We start from the raw sequence: 19,627 nt of genomic DNA, 5'->3' as shown, positions 1-19,627 counted from the left end.
GCACCGGCTTCCTTAGTCAAGTGTCCCTCTCGGACTTCTTCCTCAAGTCGCATGCCCATGTTTACCATCTCGGTGAAATCACTGGGTGCACTGGCGATCATGCGGTCATAGTAGAATGAACTTAGAGTTCTCAAAAAGATTTTAGTCATCTCTTTCTCTTCAAGTGGAGGGAAAATCTGTGTAGTGATTTCACGCTACCTTTGAGCATATTCCTTGAAACTCTCATTGTTTTTCTGAGACATGTCCCGGAGTTGATCTCTGTCTGGATCCATATCTACATTATATTTGTATTGACGAACAAAAGCTTTACCAAGGTCGTTGAAAGTACAAATCTTTGCGCCGTCCAAGCCCATGTACCACTTAAGAGTGGCACCAGTTAAACTGTCTTGAAAGTAATGGATCAAAAGTTGATGGTTGTCAGTCTGAGTGGGCATCTTCCTCGCATACATAACCAAATGACTTTGAGGGCGTGAATTTCCTTTGTATTTCTCGAAGTCTGGTACTTTGAATTTAGGCGGAATTTGAACATTAGGAACCAAGCAGAGTTCGGAAGCGGTCTTGCCAAAAAGATCCTTACCTCGAAGAGCGTTGATTTCCCTTTGCATTTCTAAGAACTGATCTTGAAATCCCTCTAACCTTTCATCTACTCCCACAACTTGGAGCAGCGTGGAAAATGGTTTCTTCATTATAAGGAGTTGTATGCACCACAATAGGAGGTACAAACATCACAACAGTCACTACTGGAGCTTCAACATTTTGAGGGCGGTATCCTGTTGGCATATAACTGTGAGGCATGCCCCAAGGGAAACCAGGTGGCATTTGATATTGTTGATCGTTGACGGCCACCATTGGAATGGGTGTCGAGACATTCTCAGAGATTGTTGTTCGTTGCAATGGATCTTGAGAATTGTTCGATGACTGATTCTGAGCAGCCACCAAAGTGTCCATCATAGCAGTAAGCCTTTCCAAACTATCTTTCAAGGTGATTACTTCCTTCCTGAGCTCTTGGTTTTCTTGTTCAAGCTTATTCATCCTTCTTCGGCGACTGGCTCGAGTATTGTACTGGTGATTCAGTTTGACTATTGGAGGGAGAAGACACGTGTAAGTTTCTTGAAATGTAGGAACTTGTTCTTGAATGATGCATGATATGCAGATGCAAAAGATGAGTTTTAATTTTTAAGAACTCAATAATTTATTGCAAATGTTATAGAGACAAAATTTGGTATAAGCTGAACAAAAACCTCTTTTTATTAAATAATTGAGGGATTACAAAGGATGAAATACAATTTCAATGATCCTAAACAATACAAGAGGAAAACAACTAAGTCTATGAGTCAGTTTGACTATTGGAGGGAGAAGACACGTGTAAGTTTCTTGAAATGCAGGAACTTGTTCTTGAATGATGCATGATATGCAGATGCAAAAGATGAGTTTTAATTTTTAAGAAACTCAATAATTTATTGCAAATGTTATAGAGATAAAATTTGGTATAAGCTGAACAAAAACCTCTTTTTATTAAATAATTGAGGGATTACAAAGGATGAAATACAATTTCAATGATCCTAAACAATACAAGAGGAAAACAGCTAAGTCTGTGAGTCCTAAGGAATCTCATATGTAGAAGGTCCTGCTGCTAGATGATGCTTCCTTTTCTGCCTCTTTAGCTGAGCATTCTTGATCATAAGCTTGTCGATGATTCCCTTCCAAGCACCTGAGGTGGGAGGTATGCTGGAGTACTCATGAAAAGGCTGGAATTTAGATAGAAGTAAACCTTCTTGTTCCTCATGTTTCTTCACAGCTTGTTGTTCCAAAATCTCAATCAAATCATCCTTCTCCTTTAGCTGCTGCTCCATCTTCATCTTCTTATTATTCAAGACATGGTACTTGCCTTCCCAAGTGTCTCTTTCCAATTTCAACCTATCCAAAACTTCTTGAAACTCTTGCCTATTCTCAATAGGAATGGTGGATGATGATGTTATAGCAAAAGGGAATGAGGGTTTCTCAAGAGCATAGGGCATCTTAAATTCACTGGCTCTAGCACAAACCCATTGGGTGTAGGGATCAAAATCAACACAATTCTTTCTTCCTAATCGGTCTTTTCCTTTCCTGTGAATGTTGCGCCAAACATGTATGATTCTATCCTTCAGACCGGAACTCTCTTCTTCATTGAGGTAAAAGAAACCTGACAACAGAAGGTTATCGGGTTTATCCGTCATAGGATATCCTAACTGGCGTCTGGCAAGGATGGGGTTGTAGTTAATTCCCCCATGTACACCAAGGAGAGGTACATTAGAAAATTCACCACAATTGTCAATAATTACTCCAACATCATAGTAGGGGTCATACCAATGTATACTCCCTTGATCAATGGACATGAACCTCTGAGACCATCTGAGCTTCTGTGGATTCTCCCTGAAGAGCCTGGATCTGGGTAAGTGAGAAATAAACCACTTATATAGGAGAGATGCACAACAAAGAATGGTTCCACCACCTTTCTTAGTCCTGTGATGGATAGAATGGTAGGTATCTCCAAGTAATGTGGGTATTGGGTTACCAATTAAGAAGATTCGTATAGCATTAACATCCACAAATTCATCAGTGTTTGGGAAGAGCATAATTCCATAAATAAGTAGAGCAAAAATGGCTTCAAAGGCATCTTTATTATCTGCTTCTGCAAAGATAAAGGCTTTCTCCAACAGGAATCTAGAGGTTAGACCTAGAATCCCTCCTTTTTTAGTGAAGTTGGCCTTCACAACAGACGTTTCTAGGTGAAGTGCTTATGCAATAGCTGCTGATGTATGGGTCTTCTCTGAACCACTAAATGGTAATTTGTTAGAGACTGGCAAACCAAACCAATAAGATTATTCTTCTAGAGTAGGCATAAGCTAGTAGTCTGGAAATGTGAAGCAATGGTAGAGTGGATCATAAAACTATACCAGGGTGTTGAGAACTCCATCTTCAACCTTGGTCTTCAAGATACCCATAAGTCTTCCATACTGAGCTCTGAAATCCTATGGACTAACTATCATAGAACCAAGCTTCTTCAACTCTGTTAAGTCAGGACATTTGAAAGTGTATTTCTTGGTATTCCTCCTTCCAAGATCCACTTTACCTATCGATATTTGCAAAAGAAAACTATTGAGTTTCTTAGTTTTTATGCAAAAGGTTTTTATGGATGCATGAGTGCATGAATGAATGTTTCACAAATACGAGTTTAGGGTTTTGACATTAAGAATGGAGCCAAGGGTCTAACCATCCCAAAATGTATGAACTAATAGGTTTATTTTGTACCTGTAGAATAAGGTTCTAAAGTGGTCCCTAGAGTCATAGATCCATCTTCCGGATATTATCAGTTTAACGACTTGCTCGTACACTAATAATATTCTCAAGAGAAACTCGTCTGAATAACAATTACCTCAGATCTTACACCTGAATAATCTCCGCACTACATCCTAAAAAGGCTTAGAAGGGTTGAAAGGGTTCTAAAGGTCCTCAGTTTCTTAGACTCCCAGATCGAAGATAATAATGCCACTACGATTAACAACAAATATTACCATCAAAGAGGTCTCCACTGAGCGGGGTTATATCATATGTTAATCATGCTTAGGATTACTCCAGACATCCAACTTTGATTATACCACCATCCTATGTTATGTGTATTCTCTAATCCGGGTTAGGATTTCCTCACCACTTATAGATCTTCATAATGAAACCCAAGAAAACATAGAAACAAATAATAATAAACACATATAAACAAGTTAGGTATCACCCACTTAATATTCCAGTCCCCTGTGAAGTCGCCATTTTTGTCGTGGCGAAGAATTGGAGACCAAGCTATTGATTAGACTTGACTCATGAATCAAAATATCACTATCGAACTTTAATTTATCCAAGGGAAGGGGAAAAGATTCAAAAATAACCCAATATGTATATGCAAATCTAGAAGATTAAACTTAAGCTAAGCAAAAAGGAGGGAGATTCTAAAGGTGCGGGGGTGTGTTATGAAAAGGGAAGGTATTAGCATCCAAATCATTTGTAGTACTCTACAAGAACCTTTTAAATATATGTGTTTGGTTTAAAATTATTTACTATTTGATTGGGGAGATGAGAAAAAGAACATCTTTTTATTGTTTGATGATTTGTAAAGATATTAAGTCTTATGCCTACGTACCCGTGAAGGATCAAAACCTCGTAGTTCGGGCTCAAAAGTAAGAAGGGATTTGTTGGGGTTGATTTTATGAGAAAGAGACAAATTGTCATCTTAAGGAGAAAAATCACTTTTAAACCACCACAAACATGTGGAAGATAGATCTTTGCATCACATTGAAAGAAGGGCTCTCACTTTAATATAGAATCAACAAGTATGCCACATACCTCTTCCAAATGGAAAAGAATCAATATCAATCTCAACAATATTATGGGGTAGGAGATTTAAATCTCAACTAGGGATGACTCATGTCTAATCCTTTTATGAAAAGGTTTTAAATATGGAAAAGCCAAATTGGCAAAAGTGTTTGAATTAAATATGTGTTTTTTAGGTCTTATGAAAAGATCTTTGAATATGCTTAAGTGTTTTGAAGCATTTGATTGAGAAATAAAAGGGGAAACAAAGACCTAAGTCAAACTTTATTATGAAAATGGTTATAAGAAGGAGAAAGAGTTAGAATCCTAAGGTTTAAATTGAGGGGAACCTAAGATTGTATCTAGAAAGTTTTTGGATTAAGAAAAGTTATATAGAATGTAGATGAACACACACATGCAAAATGACAATAATGTCATGATTCTTTTCCCTTGGATATAAACAATAACAAGATTGAACATGCATTAACATTATGGCACAAAATATGGCTAAGTAAAATGGCAATCACAATGTGAGTGAGGTATGGATGACAATATTAATCATGGTTTTTAGGCATTGAGATAAACATAAACAAGACAATGACGAAGTTTCACATGACATCACAAGACACAACATATTGATGGTGAAGACAAAATCATATTTGACATGGTGAAAGCATTCATTGGTACATGGTAAACACAACATGAATCAATTTAGGTCAAACATGCATCACATTATAGGTCTTCATAAAATAAACATTAGACTTGAATCAAAGTTCATGATAAGACCAAACTTAAGTAGAAACCTAATCACCTCCTAACCATTCATTCAAGCGTGTTTTCAAGGTGAATCAATTGATACATTGTATGAAGATAATCAAGTTTAAACATGTTAAAGATAACAATCAACATTTAAAAGAGTATGATTTAATCATACAAACTTTCAACATCAAGAACAAATAATACATAAGCCAAAAGAATCAATTCGGATCCTTAAAAAAACACTTAAAACACATGTTTTCCATCCAATCAAAAGTGGTGAAATAAATAATATTTTTTGGGATTTTTTGGTGTCATCATAAAATAGACATTCTCATGAACACATGGCAAAAAGAATAGGTCAAAATTTTAAAGGATCATGAAGTTACGGATATTTTAGATTATGAAAAAAAATTAACATTTAACAAATGAGAAGAAATAGATATTACACTACCCAGGTTTGAACCCACATCAAAAGCTTAACAAACCAGTGTTTTACCACTGGGGCACAATGCCAATTCATGTATTCAATAACATCAATTAAAATATATATTAAAGTCATTTTTAAAATTTAAAAATGGCTTCAAACTTCATCTTCCTCATTCATCCCGTAGTCCATAATTTCCACCATTTTCACATATTGTTAAAACTCTAACTCTCTCAATTCTTAACGAAATCAAAAGTTGTAAAGACCAAAATTGCTTAGAATTTCGTAAGTAATCTAATGGTACTCACCAATTTCATTTATTTTTCATAAATATCCAGAAATCAAACAAAATGCATATGAACCCTAAATATTGAATTTAAAATTAAATTCCGAACATCACCGATTAAGACCAGTGATCATAGGGGTTTTGTTCCTGGGATCTTGGCAAGTGTAATGGTAGCAAGAATGATGCAAAATGCTGCCTTAAATCATAAATTGCAGAAATGAATACATACCTTAAAAATGAAAATCGTCCTTTGAAGTAGGGGTGTTCCATATGTGATTTTATAATCTGAACAGCTTCCTTATACCTCTAGGAAGGTGTTTGAATGCCTGGCTTGAGCTAAGGGTACGTGGTTCTTCCTTTCCAAATCAAGTTGCAAGCTATGAAAATGTGATTTGAAAGATGATGGTAGGGTTGTTACAGAAGTTGTTAAAGTGTTTTGACAACTTCTAATGGATGTTTAGAAGTTGTTTGAAGTGTTGGTTTGGAGAAAATACAAGCGCAATGGAATTTGGAAGTTTGAGGTTTTGAGAATTTGCTACAATGGAGTTTTTGTGCCAATTCTGGTGTATTGATTTATGAGGCTTGTCTCTCTATTTATAGAGGCGCCATATGGTTCATGTAACTTGCAGAAATCAATCTTGGTTCAATTGGAATGCTAGTTTAGTGACTTGGTTTCATTTTGCACAAAAAATCATAATGGATCATGATGAAAAGGTGGAGTGAAAGAAGGAGTTTAGAGGTACTTTTAGGATGTTTCTTCTGGTTTAGAGGTTAAGTATGATCATAATAAACAAGTTAGAAGCTCAATGCAAGAGTGGTTGGAAAATTTGGCCTTTATCAAAATGGATATGAAGCTTTTTGCAAAACCTTCCAAATATGGCATCAAGACTTGGTCAATGGCTCAATCCCTTGTGTAATGCATCAAAGATTTGTGTAATATTCTTATTAAGGTGACATTTAGAAGCAAGATACCCTGTAAAGTAAGATCATGTAGCTTTGGCTCAAGGTTACATGATGAATTTGTCATGAAAATGACCCAAAATTTAGATTTGGAGAGCCAACTTCAACTCTTCGAAACTCCTAGCTCAAATATGATAATTTCATTCTCTTGGACGTTTTGGAAAGCTAAGGCCATCTTATACAACTTTCGTGTCGGGAGTTTTCCTTGAATCAATATAGATCATGCTGAAAAGTGATGATCAAGTAAGCCACTTTTTGAAGGCAGATTTGGTTGAAAAATTTTCTAAGTGTTTTAATTTTATGGTACCAACTTCATGACTTCATAACTTGAAATCCTTGCATTGTTTTGGAATCAATCATCAAGGACAAAGTTGAAGTATGAAGTAAGAACTTTAATATGATAATTGGAGCAAAGAAAATGGTGAGCTGGATCACAAGTTATGGCCTTGCAAAGATGGGTACTTGAACATGTATTTTTTCATAACTTAGAAAAATTTACAAAACCAAATCTTGCCCTTTTTGCAAGTAACCTCAAATTTCTTGTTTAATCTTGATCAAATGCATCCATAAACCATATTTTCATGATCCTTGAGTTGAGAAGTCCATGGTTGACCAAAAATGTCAAAAGTCAAACTTTGATTTTGCCTTAGTTGACTTTGTATCGGATGAATCAAATTCTTGCAATCTTTAATGAATGGGATCTCTTAGGCATATTGGATGATGTGAATGGATCACTTATGATGTATTTGAACCGTACTTCAAGCTTTGGGATCATGCCTTGGCTAAAAAGTCAATCAGTTGACTTTGGGTCAAAACCCTAGTTGAGGGTATCAGATGAACTCTGGCCTTGATAAATTTGAGATGGAATGATCTTGAAATTGATTCTTATTGATGGAAGTCACTTAATTACTTGGGAAGTATGAGGAGTTTGACATGTTAAAACTTATGTCAAGTCTTGATTAATCAATCTTTGAAAGCTCTTGGTGCAAAACCCTAGCTTAAGACAAACAAAGTAGAAAATCTTTTTGTATTTTCAATAGGTTAGTAGTGAAAAGATGCTAGATGTCATTCAAATGATACAAATGATGGTGGCATCTTAGGGTTGAAATTTAAGGTATGACACAAGGGTAGTGTCTTGGCTGACCATTTGGCTCACAAACCTATTGAAGATTATTAGTTAGTGCAATATGCTTTCCCTGAAGAAGAGATTTTGTACTTGAAGATGAAAGATTGTGATGAACCATTGCTTGAAGAAGGTCTAGAACCTGGTTCCCGTGGGGGAATGGTATTTGATGGAGCTGTTAAGTTGTATGGTAATGGCATTGGGGCATGTAAGACCCCAACTTTGACCCTAATATCCCTCATGCTATCTCATTATATGCATTAGCTTTGGAATCACACATTGGCATCCTACTTACCCCTCATTCATTGGGTTTGCATTGGGAGAGGTCACCAAGCACATTTTATTATATCATACTTTGTTTTTCATTATTTTACTAACCAAAAAACCAAAAATATGTCAATGTATAGTTTCTTACTTTTGTAGGTAGTGTGTGTGTTCACCCATGCTCCATCAAGCTCATATCTAGGGTTTAAGATCCTCAATGCAAGGAGATCAATCAAGATATGGTTTAAATTGACTCTATACATCATGTATGGATCCCCATGGTCTTCACATATCATTTTGATCAAGAAATCATCAAGAGTTTGAAGCTTGTTTACCTTGGAAGCCCTAATTCATCTAGGTATCTTGTGTGACTTCCTTAATAATTTTCTTCATTATTTGATCAAATATTTTAAGGAATACTTTATATTACATCATCTTACAAATATATGATCCTCCATGATTCCCAAACATCAAGAGAATGTCAAGTTAGCAAGATGATTCATGGTGGTTGACCAGAGAAAGTTAACTAGTTAAAACTGGGATTCCCTATACCCTATCTCCTACAATGTTTATCATATGAAAATGATTCCAAGAGAAAAGTTAATCCTTGTGACATTCCAAACAACTTCCAGGTTTAAGTAAAGAGCTAGTTTTTCTTGGAAAGTCATTTTTTATAGTGAAAGATTATAGGTCATTTTGTCTGAACCCTAGTTAGAAGGTCAACTTCCAAGGATTATAACTTGCTCAATTTTTATGATATGAAAGTAATTCAAGTTCCATTATTAAATTCAAGATGTCCTTTTCAACTTTATGTTTGTAATAAGTTTAAATTCAACTTTCAAATGCATGTGCCAAGAGGAAACATTATAGGTCATTTTGGGTCATTACCATTGAACAAGTGATTTTCCTCAACTTCTAAAATGCATAACTCCTTCATGCAAAATCCAAATGAGGTCAAATTTGTGACAAAATTGAAGAGTTTTGAAAGAGGTACAACTTTGATAAAGAAACGTTTTTCCATTTGAAGCCTATAGCATAAGTTATTCAAGGTGGAAGAAGTGAACATTTGGTTTCAAATATGTTTGATTTTCCAAACTTCCACCTCAAAATTCATCATGATCCCAGCTTCAAATGGAAAATTATTTAACATGAAAATTGTTCCCCTTGGTCTCACCTTTCCAAAACGTCCAAGATCACCTCATTTGGACAAAGAATGAAAGACTTGTGAATGGGTTCTTTTCAAGGGACCAATTAGATGGATTTCACCTTCACATTTCAAATTCAAATGCATGGCCACGTGACATGATTTCAGCATGATACTCAAAGCATTTTGGACCTGATAGAATCACTTGATGGGCCTATCATACACTCATGCAAGCATGTTGCTAAATTTGGCAAATTTTGGAAGTGTGTGGAAATGAATCACAATGCCTATAAATACAACCCTCGTGGCTCAGAATTGAAGACCTCATACCCAAGCTTTGAACCTGCAATCCAAACCCTCACCATTAAAGGATAATCTTGAAGGTTTTCATTTGAAAATCGAGCTTCAAATCTTATTCTGTTTTGAGATTGAAACTCCAAGAGTCCATGCCTTTCTTTGATCTTAATCACCTCCTACAAGCTTCTGAAGCCAAGCCAAGCACAATTGGGATCAAGATCAAGCAAGGATGAAACTCCTTCGAAGGTAATTTTTTAGAATTTTCATCTCTTCGATTCTCCATCAATTCTTCACTATTCTTCGTGATTTTTGGTTGGCTGAAGTCCTACCAATGTAGGCAACAAAATTGAGTTACTTTGAGGTCAAATCGAAGCAATTCAATTCACGGTCCTCAAAATTTAAATCCCTGTATCTTTTTATATACTTGGAATTGGAGAAAATTGAGGCCAGATTCGAGCTCCTGAGCATTTTTTCTTTAAATCCATCTCCTTGTTTTTCCTTTTGGTGGTGGTTGGTGGTGGACCGGTCCGATAAGGTCCATCGGAGAAGAAGACCGGAGCCCTAGCTCCGGTGATATGTTGGCAATGTCCTGAACCATCAGATCTTCTCCCCATCTTCTAATTTAGGCCTTTGCTTTTGATTACCACGTGTGTATATGCATTGAGTATGGTGCATGATGGAGCGCGCATTTTGGCCATCAGATTTGCCATTTCAATTAATGAGGGAGATCTGGTGGTCCTTATTTTTTGTATTTTCTGATTTTTTTTCATTTAATTTCTTTATTTTGTTTAATTCATAATAATTTCATTTTTAATCCAGAAAATATGGGACTTTCACCAAAAATCTTTAAATATTTTTCTATTTCATTTTCTGAATTAAAATTATTTTTTGGATTAATTTTGATATTTTTCACGAATTAAATGTTTTTGTGCATATTTTTAATTATTTAAAAATACTTCTGACTTTTCAAAAATCATGAAAATTTTTGTCTAAGGTATTTTGACCTTGTGTGACCTAAGATAAATCTCTTGGTTATTTATTTGGTGTTTTGAAGAGATTTTAGGTTTTGACCAAATTTAATTGAATTTTAATTCATTTTAAAATTGATTTTTAATTGACTAATTGTGTAAAAATTATGTTGAGCCATTTTTATGGTCTTGTGATTTTTTACTATTTGTTTGGGCCTTGGTCAAGGTTGATTTGACTTTTGTTGGATTAAAATCATTGGATTTAGGGGATTGATGAAATGTGCATTTCATCTCCCAAAAGGAATGGATGATTTTAATTTGATAAAATTCCTCTCATGACCAATTTGTGTTTCTCTCGTTCCCATTCCCCTTCATCTTCATCCCTATTCTTCCCCATTCCTTTCATTGACCAATGAAATCTCAAATATCCTAAGGCTAATTGGTTCATCAATGACCTTGTGTCAGATGAATCAATACAAGTATGGATGAGATAGGTTCATCTTTCTTCATCTTTTTGTTTAGTGTGTGCCATGTTTTAGGAGTTTGGTTTATTATACCAAATCTCTAACATGCATTAACACCTAGGTTTTTATTGTCCGACCTCAGATAGTTGTGACTTCTACATAAGTCCAATTACGATTGCTTAATATAGAGCTAAATTTGACCCTAAAGACATAGCATTCTAGTAAGTGAGATTGTAAGTCTCCCATCCTTCATGGTATTGTGTGGAAACTTGGCCTTTTTTCCTTCCTATGGAAGATGTTTTGGTTCAAGGATCCATGCTTGTGAATGGATGGTTGAGTGTTCTCCAAAGAATGACTTAATCAATAAAAAAACAAAACACTACTAACATTCAAGAAGATCTTTGCAAAGACTTCAAGATTTCACATCATAATTCTTCTCCTTATAGACCCAATATGAATGGGGTTGTTGAAGCTGCAAATAAGAACATCAAGAAGATCATTCAGAAGATGGTTGTGACGTAAAGAGATTGTCATGATATGCTCCCATTTGCTTTGCATGGATACCGTACATCCATCCGCACTTCAATAGGGGAAACCCCTTTCTCTCTTGTCTATGGTATGGAAGTTGTGCTCCCAGTAGACGTTAAGATCCCGTCACTGTGTTGCTAATGGAAGCCAAGTTGACAGAAGCCGAATGGTGTCAAACTAGATATGATCAACTGAATTTAATTGAAGAGAAAAGATTGATTGTCATGTGTCATGGTCAGCTATACCAGCAAAGAATGAAGAAAGCTTTTGATAAGAAGATCAAGCCCCCTGTGTTTAGAGAAGGTGGCCCCGTTCTCAAGAAGATTTTATCTTTCAAACTTGATGTCAGGGGAAAATGGACTCCCAATTATGAAGGCTCATATGTTGTGAAGAGAGCCTTCTCAAGCCTGGCTTTGATTCTTACAACTATGGATGGTGAAGATTTCACTCGTCCTGTGAATGTGGATGCAGTCAAGAAATACTTCGCCTAAAAAGAAAAAGAATAGCTCGCTAAGTTGAAAACTTGAATTGGCAACTTAGGCAAAATGAGTGTCTCTGTGGATTGAAAACCCGAAAGGGCGATCCAGGAAAATATTAGAGACATAAAACAAAAAATCCATCCTTGTAGATTGAGTACCCCGCCTTTGGGCAATCTAGGCAAAAATTAGGGATTATGGCAAGTAACTACATTCGGTTGGTCCTAATCACGGAGGAAACTTTGAGCAAGTTGTTTGGGTCTGATTCATCATTCTCGACTAAAGATAAGCACAATGGATATTGAAGTAGTAGGGAGAGTAGTGATCATTATATTCAATGTAGCCATTTTCCATATAAATTACCATTTTCAACTTTGTAAAGATCTATGGAGTCTTGTCATTTACAGACTACCATTCTATTAAATAAAGTTGAACTTTTATCCAATTGTTTCTACTCTTATTTACTTTTGCTAAATAAAATTGGATTTTTATGATGATAATTTTGAAATAAATTAATGAATAAAAATTAATTTTCGTAAAATAATAAAAACAATCACTTTAAGAATAATCGATTTCAGCAAGGAATATCAACAACAATCTGAGAACAGGTAAGTCTTAAAGTGCGAAGCCTTGTTGGTCTTCCCAAAGCATTTGGTTTGGTAACTATTTTCCTCCCCGACAGTTCGTCATTTATCCCCAACTGAGTTGGTGGGTCACATCCCCAATGGAGTCGAGCTGATAATTGATCCCTTGTGCAAATCCATATTCCCCAATTGTGTTGCTCCTGTTGATATCCTCTAGTTTATGGTTGGACCCTGGAGATCTAGAACCTTCATTCGATTTCCACTAGCATATTTGTGTTGCATAACTTTGGCAGTTTATCAAATCCGGTTATCTTTTCCTTGGAATTGGTTTATTTCATAATTTCCAAGGAGAATCTGTTGATTATTGAGGAATGTGATGGTCTTGGTCATAGCATCCCCAACAATTTACTTAGATCCCTATGCAGAGTTTTACCTCTTGTATTCCCCGACAGAGTTCATCTTCAGATATTGAAGATCCCTCGTTCCTGTTAGTTTTGGATTCTGAGCAGTATATGTCTTTATCCCCTACAGTGTTGTGTCCCATTTGGTATGGTGTTGACCTAAAATTCCCCGTGGAGTTGACAATTTGGATCCTTATCAAATCATTTCTATATCCTCTGCATGTTTGTTTATCCTTCAGTAGTGTTCTTTCTCCCCGTGGAGTTTGCCGTGATTGTTTGGAATCATGTTCTCCATGATTTCCCAGCCATAGTTGATTTGTGCAGAGCGTGATGATTTATTTTCATCCTTAGCATTTTCTCCAGTTGGTGTTTCCATCTTGTTGAGATTAGCCGAGTGTTACAACAGTGATTCAAGTCTTTGATAGTTGTATCATTTGTGTTGTTTTGTCAACATAATCACAATCATATACATACATATTCATGCATAAAACTCGGCATCTGATATTTCATTATGCATTTTTATTGCATTTGATTTCTTTATTCTGATTCCCCTATTTTTATGATATCATTTACCTATGCAGATTTGGTGTGTCTGTCCTCCTTCAATTGTAGAGTGTCAGCCTCTTAAGCAGAAAGAGTTTAACCTTTCTCATTTCCCCAATGAGTTATTTCCTCGTGGATGATTATTGTTTCAGTTTCCTCCCCATCTAATTATCTGGATGGAGCCACCCCTCTTGAGTTATATCCTCGTTGGGTCGAGTCTTTGCTTGACTGTTTCTTTCTAGCTATTACCTAGATAGATATTTTGGTCCCTTGGGGGAGTCTATTACCCAGTAACTGGTAATATTCTTCTCAATTTTTGAGTACTTTACTTTTTCCCAATACCCGGTAAATGTAATTTATTTCCTTTGTTTTCCCTAGCATATTCGTTATAACATCTCCCCCCCAAGCAGTCTATCCTTGATATTGAAATTTTGGTATCAGATATGAGATGTCGAAGGTAATGTCACGACACTAATATCTGAACAATACAAACAGGATAAAGATAAAGAACAATAATGCAAGATACACAAGCAATTGTTAACCCAGTTCGGGGCAAACTCACCTACGTCTAGGGGCTACCAAGCCAGGAAGGAAATCCACTAAAATAGAATCAGTTCAAAGACTCTCAGTAAACAACATAAGTTACAGTCTTTTTCACCTAATCTCTACCTGTGCGACTTCTACCTAAGAACTCTTAGATATGAGATCCCACTCACTCCCCCTCAATCACACCAGTGATATTAAACAAGAATTAGGATGAAAAGAAGACATTCTTCAAAGACACACACTTGATCTTACTTAACAACTTCAATCAAGTAGACACACACTCATGCTTAAAAGCTTAGAGTGACAAATTACAACTCAAAAATCAGACCAATTCAATCATCTATGGATGAATTGAATGACTTACAATTTACACGACCAAACAAGACTTAAACCCTTATTCTCTCTCAATATTTCGTTCCTTATTTCTTGTGTATCAAATCAGGTTTTCCATGTCCTTTTTATAGAAGCATTTGGCTGGGCTTGGACATCATAAAACCCTAAAACTATTTTCCATTCATATCTTCTCATGACAGTTGATTAGATCTCTTTGGAAAATAAGTTAATCTCGTTGTAATTGCTGATTAATAGTGTGTTCAATCAACTCATCAATCATACACAGATTGGCATTAAAAACGCAATCACATAATACATAACATTCAGACTGAATGTTCTGTATACAGATGTCATGACATCGGGTCTGACATCCTGGAAAAATCATGCATAATTATATTTTAAACATCCAGCAGGTACAAGATATCTTATGTTAAGACATCACATGTGACAAATTGTGAAGACTCTTGGTTTTACCAAAATTGTTACCAACACCTAGAACCAACAAACTCCCCCTTTGGCAAAGTTTGGCTAAAACATATATCAGTCCATTTGTTCACAAGAAAAAACACTTCAGTAGTTAAACAGCATAACAGCAGTTTAAGCAGCAGCAGAAGCAACCATAATTACTAGCTATAATAGCAACTAGTAATACACAATAACCACATGGGTACTTCTTCTCCCCCTAAGTCTGTTCAACACAGACATATCCTTCAACAACAACAGCACCTGTAACATTCAGAGTCACCCTCTGACATCAACTCCAACATCACCTGTACAACACAGAACATTATTCTGTTCAGACATCTCCTTCAACATCACAGAACATCATTGTGTGCAACATCATCAGTTGTCATCTGTTTAGCCTAGCTAGCTACATCAGCACATAATAACTGCAGCTCTCCACATCTCCACACATTAACTGCAGCTCTCCACATAATAACTTCTCCCCCTTTTTAGTCAAAATAGACCAAAGTGACCAATTAGACAAAATAAATGTCAATCAGTCCAGCAGAGAATGTCACAAAGGATGTTATAACATATAAAATGTTAAAACACAATGTCAGGTGGTACATAACCATGATTATACACAGCCATATCAGCTGAGATAATCAGAAATCCAGGGAATTCACAAAGAGCCCAAATATTACATCATGGCATCAACAAAGACTGCCAAAAAAAACTACAAACATCAAACAGAAAAACATCAAAGCATCCAATCATCCAAGCATCCAGAACATACATCAAAACAGGGGGACCATCATGTAGCGGTGTATTCGTTACTATATGATCTATTGATTAAATCATAAGCAAAGTATACAATAACATAGAGTCGCCACCGCACTTTTATTTATCCTAAGGACTGGTTAAAAAGCGAACAAAAACCTAAGAAGTTTTACTCGTAGAAAACTAATGAAAAAGATCAGAGATCGGGGTAAGGGGTAAATTACGCAATGGGAAGGTGTTAGGCACCCAATGCGTCCTAGGTACTCCTAGGGAGCCCTTTTCACACTTTGTTGTTTGAAAATTATTATTTGTCATGACATAAGTATTGTGCAAACATGAGTGGGATGATGAGAAAAGAATATACAAGTTAATTATTTTTGTGTTCGAACGGATGAACCCGCTGCCTACGTACCTTCCATCAAAGGTAAGGATCAAAACGCCGTAGTTCGGCTAAAAGATTTCCAAAACATTTGTGAGTTCAATTTTAAACAATAGCACTTAAGGTTCTTCATTATCAATGGGAGAAAACTCGACCAAGACCAACATCCACCATGCGAGGATAGCTTCGACGTACTAGAGGGGTTAACCCTGTTTTCAGTACGGAAGTCTTATTGTCGACTCACTAAGGATAGGGTGAGGTTTACATCAACCACAATGAGAATTGAAACCTATGGCTAATGCATGAAAAGATTAACAAGAATGGACAAAGCCAAAACATTTGAGTGAGTGAAATTAGTTGATTAGGATTATTCACAAAATGAGTCAAAGTATGATTAAGGTCAATTCAAAATGAAGTATTTACAAAAATGAAGTTTGGAAAATCATGGACTTAAGGTCCAAGTTTCTAATTTGAAAAGGGGTGAGAATGTTTGCACAACACTTATTTCAAGTTTTAAAACATGTGTGAAAAGGTAGGACACAATGGGATGAATGGATAATGGTGGAATGTAAAACTTCTTAGAAGGGTCCGCCTCTTGAAATCATATAGAAGATGATTCAAGTGGGTCCTTAGGAATAGGCTACAAATGAGCAATAATATGAACATGGTAACAGATGAAAGTAAATAAAAGCGGATACTGGATGCCACTCAATGGTCTTATACCTGTCTCCTAAAACAAGTAAGGATATCAGAAGCCACTCTATGGACTTACACTAATCTCCGTCAGAATAAAACAAGAAAAACACACAAGGAAGTCAACTGCCAATCTATCTGGACTTATGTTAACCTCCACAGTATGATCCTAGGAATGCAAATGCCACATCACAGGGACTTACAATGAATCCTCACATACAACAACAATGCTCAAACAAAGAGCAAAGAAGATATGAGTGACCAATGAGGTCTTACACTCTATCTCTTCCATGTCATGGGAACAGATGCCAACTCACAGGGACTTATAACTGGTTCCTCAATGGGAAAACAACAATGTCACGAGGACAAAAGAAATGATCATGCACTAATGGCAAACAAAGATGATAAATGCCCAATGGCAATCAATGATAGTAAATGTACAATGGCAATCAAGTAATCATGTATAAATGAATCAAGTAATCAATCACATAAATTCAAGTAGCACACGCTATAACCATTCAATGGGGCTCAAGCAAAAGGGTTTGACTATGAAAGTCCACTGTAATAGGTAAGTGTCGCTCTTAACCTGGCCATTGAGGGGCTCAGGTGAAGCAGATGAAAGGATATGAGGGGTGTGCCTCATTGCTTCTATCTCAGATTCGAGAGAGCATGTAAATATAAGAATGTGGGGGAGTTCAGAAAGATGGAACTCTTTCCCCGATTGGACTCGATAGATCTTGGGCTTGGATCTCAATGCTACAACCATGTAATGGGAGCAAGGAGAAGACACACAGAATAGTGGGAGATAGGCTACTTATCTCTACCTTCCACCAATTGCCTCGAATGAGGACTTTTCCTGCTTGGGACAAATATAAACATACACAAACATTGCCTCTTAAGGAGGACTTCAGACAATTTGCCCGGCCAAATAACGAGCCGGGTCTCCAGACTACATGAAGAAGAAGGTGCAATACCTCAATGCTAATTGCTTATAAGCAAAGCAATGCAAGTTCTTAAGAGAACTGAGCAACTAAAGGGTACCTGAAAACAATCCAACATGATCAGCATCCCATTCATAATCAAACAACAATACAATAATCAACAATGTACAATCAAACAACAATGTGCGAGGCACAAGGCTCAAAGCTCAAAGGAGCTATACATCCTACAAAACAGCCACATTAGTTTACAAGTATCAAGCAAAACATCCCAAATGTGAAACAATATCCTTAAGCCTTAACTTCTTAACCTGAAAAGCCAAAGACAAGTTCAAATGTAAGTGACAAGACCACTAGGACTAGCCTAGGGTCAAAAAGAGGGAAAAATCCTAAAACAGCAACCAATTCATGATCAAAGTCAAGCTATTTCAATAACAAAGGGATCCCAATTGGTCCCATATCCAAATTATGCTCCTATTTCTATTTATGCAACATGGAAGGCAAAAGATGCAATGTGGAGTCTCATACAAACAACCAGCAAGATCACATTCAAATAAATGCCAAAATGGCACCAAAAAATCCACAAAAATTATGTTCTAACCAGAAGACATTCAGCAAGCCACATGTTAATTTTCAAGTCATTTGGACTAGTAGATCAATAGGAATTAATTAAACATGACAAGGCATGCAAAAACAACATCAAATGAAGCCTACAATTATGCATCAACTTCAATCTAATGGTAAACAGTAATGGTGCATTAGAAATTAGTAGGACCAAAGCCAAATGCTACATTAATGTGTTAGGAACTATGTCATCAATTTTCATGGTCATTGGACAAGGCATGAGAATATGGCAACATGAATAAGAATGTGTCACTAGCTAGGTTCAAAAATGATAGGCAGCAAGAAAAAATATGAATCAAATCGAAAATGGATTGTAAAAATCCACAAAAATTCACAGGGGATGTTAACATGTCAAACAAGCTTCACGCAAAAATTTAAGGCCATTGGCCAGAGGGAAGCATGGTAAACAATTAGAGTAATTCAGCATATCAACTTATGTCACATTTTTACACATCCAAATTCAATAATTCACATATAATAAACCATAGACTCAAAAATTATGAAACCTATGTCAAAAAATCCAGAAGGATGTCAAGAATCAATATCTCAATTTTCAATTAATTTGGATATAGCATGGTGATTTTATAATTAAAATGGTGAGACATGTGAATTTGGCATACATCATGAACATCTCTATGGCAATTCAAATTTCTACCAAGCAACATTTTTATTTTTTGATTCTATAAAAAGGTAGAGAACAAAAAGAAGATTATCAAAAAAAAAGCCTCAATTTATTTGGATTATTATTGGATTTTTTTTATAAAATTTTTTAAGTTGTTAAATTTATTAGATATTTATTTAATAGTGTACGAATTAATTTAGATTAATGGTACAGTGGATTAATTATGGAATTGCTACTACTGTTACAGCCAATGACAGTAATGTGAAACTCTATAGCTAGTACCAAAACGGCAGCGTGTTGTTTAATGCGGTGGCGGCAATTGATTTGTCCAGGCCACGCGGGAAACACTATTTCGAATTGCTCAGCGCGGACGATGGATCGAAGTGAAAGATTTTCCAGAAAATCCTTCTTCCTCGCGCAGCCGGTATTGTTCATCCACACCGGCGAATTCGGTTACGGCTATTTCTTCACCAAATCCAATAAACCGTATACCGTTGGAAAGGTCATTACGCGTAGAACACGGATATGCCAATGAAATCGTCTAGAAGTTAACACACAGCAAGGATCGATGGAAAGAAGTTTTAACATGTAACCTTTGAATCCACATATCTCGATGAATAACGGACTAAATCACACGATTCAAGCATCAGTCTATTCTATGTCCCAAGCACTACCTAAACCACATGCCAATTCTAACAATCGGAGG

At 36.1% G+C, this 19,627-nt stretch overlaps 1 protein-coding gene across 1 annotated transcript in view; it reads right to left on the bottom strand.

The window, feature by feature from the left end:
- Nucleotides 1-639: 639 nt before the first annotated feature.
- The window catches only part of LOC127082391 (uncharacterized), a 35,810-nt gene continuing 16,822 nt past the window's right edge, over nt 640-19,627 (bottom strand). Inside the window, exons 2-3 of the mRNA XM_051022627.1 lie at nt 1,889-2,747; nt 640-1,079 (exon numbers count right to left, since the gene is read on the bottom strand). Of these exons, the coding sequence (XP_050878584.1) occupies nt 640-1,079; nt 1,889-2,747 (1,299 nt within the window). The remainder of the gene's footprint in view (nt 1,080-1,888; nt 2,748-19,627) is intronic.

This window comes from Lathyrus oleraceus, chromosome 5, assembly GCF_024323335.1.
Source record: "Lathyrus oleraceus cultivar Zhongwan6 chromosome 5, CAAS_Psat_ZW6_1.0, whole genome shotgun sequence".
Lineage (NCBI taxonomy): Eukaryota > Viridiplantae > Streptophyta > Magnoliopsida > Fabales > Fabaceae > Lathyrus > Lathyrus oleraceus.
Note: the sequence above shows the minus strand (reverse complement) of the source record. Positions and strands in the feature narration are given on the sequence as shown.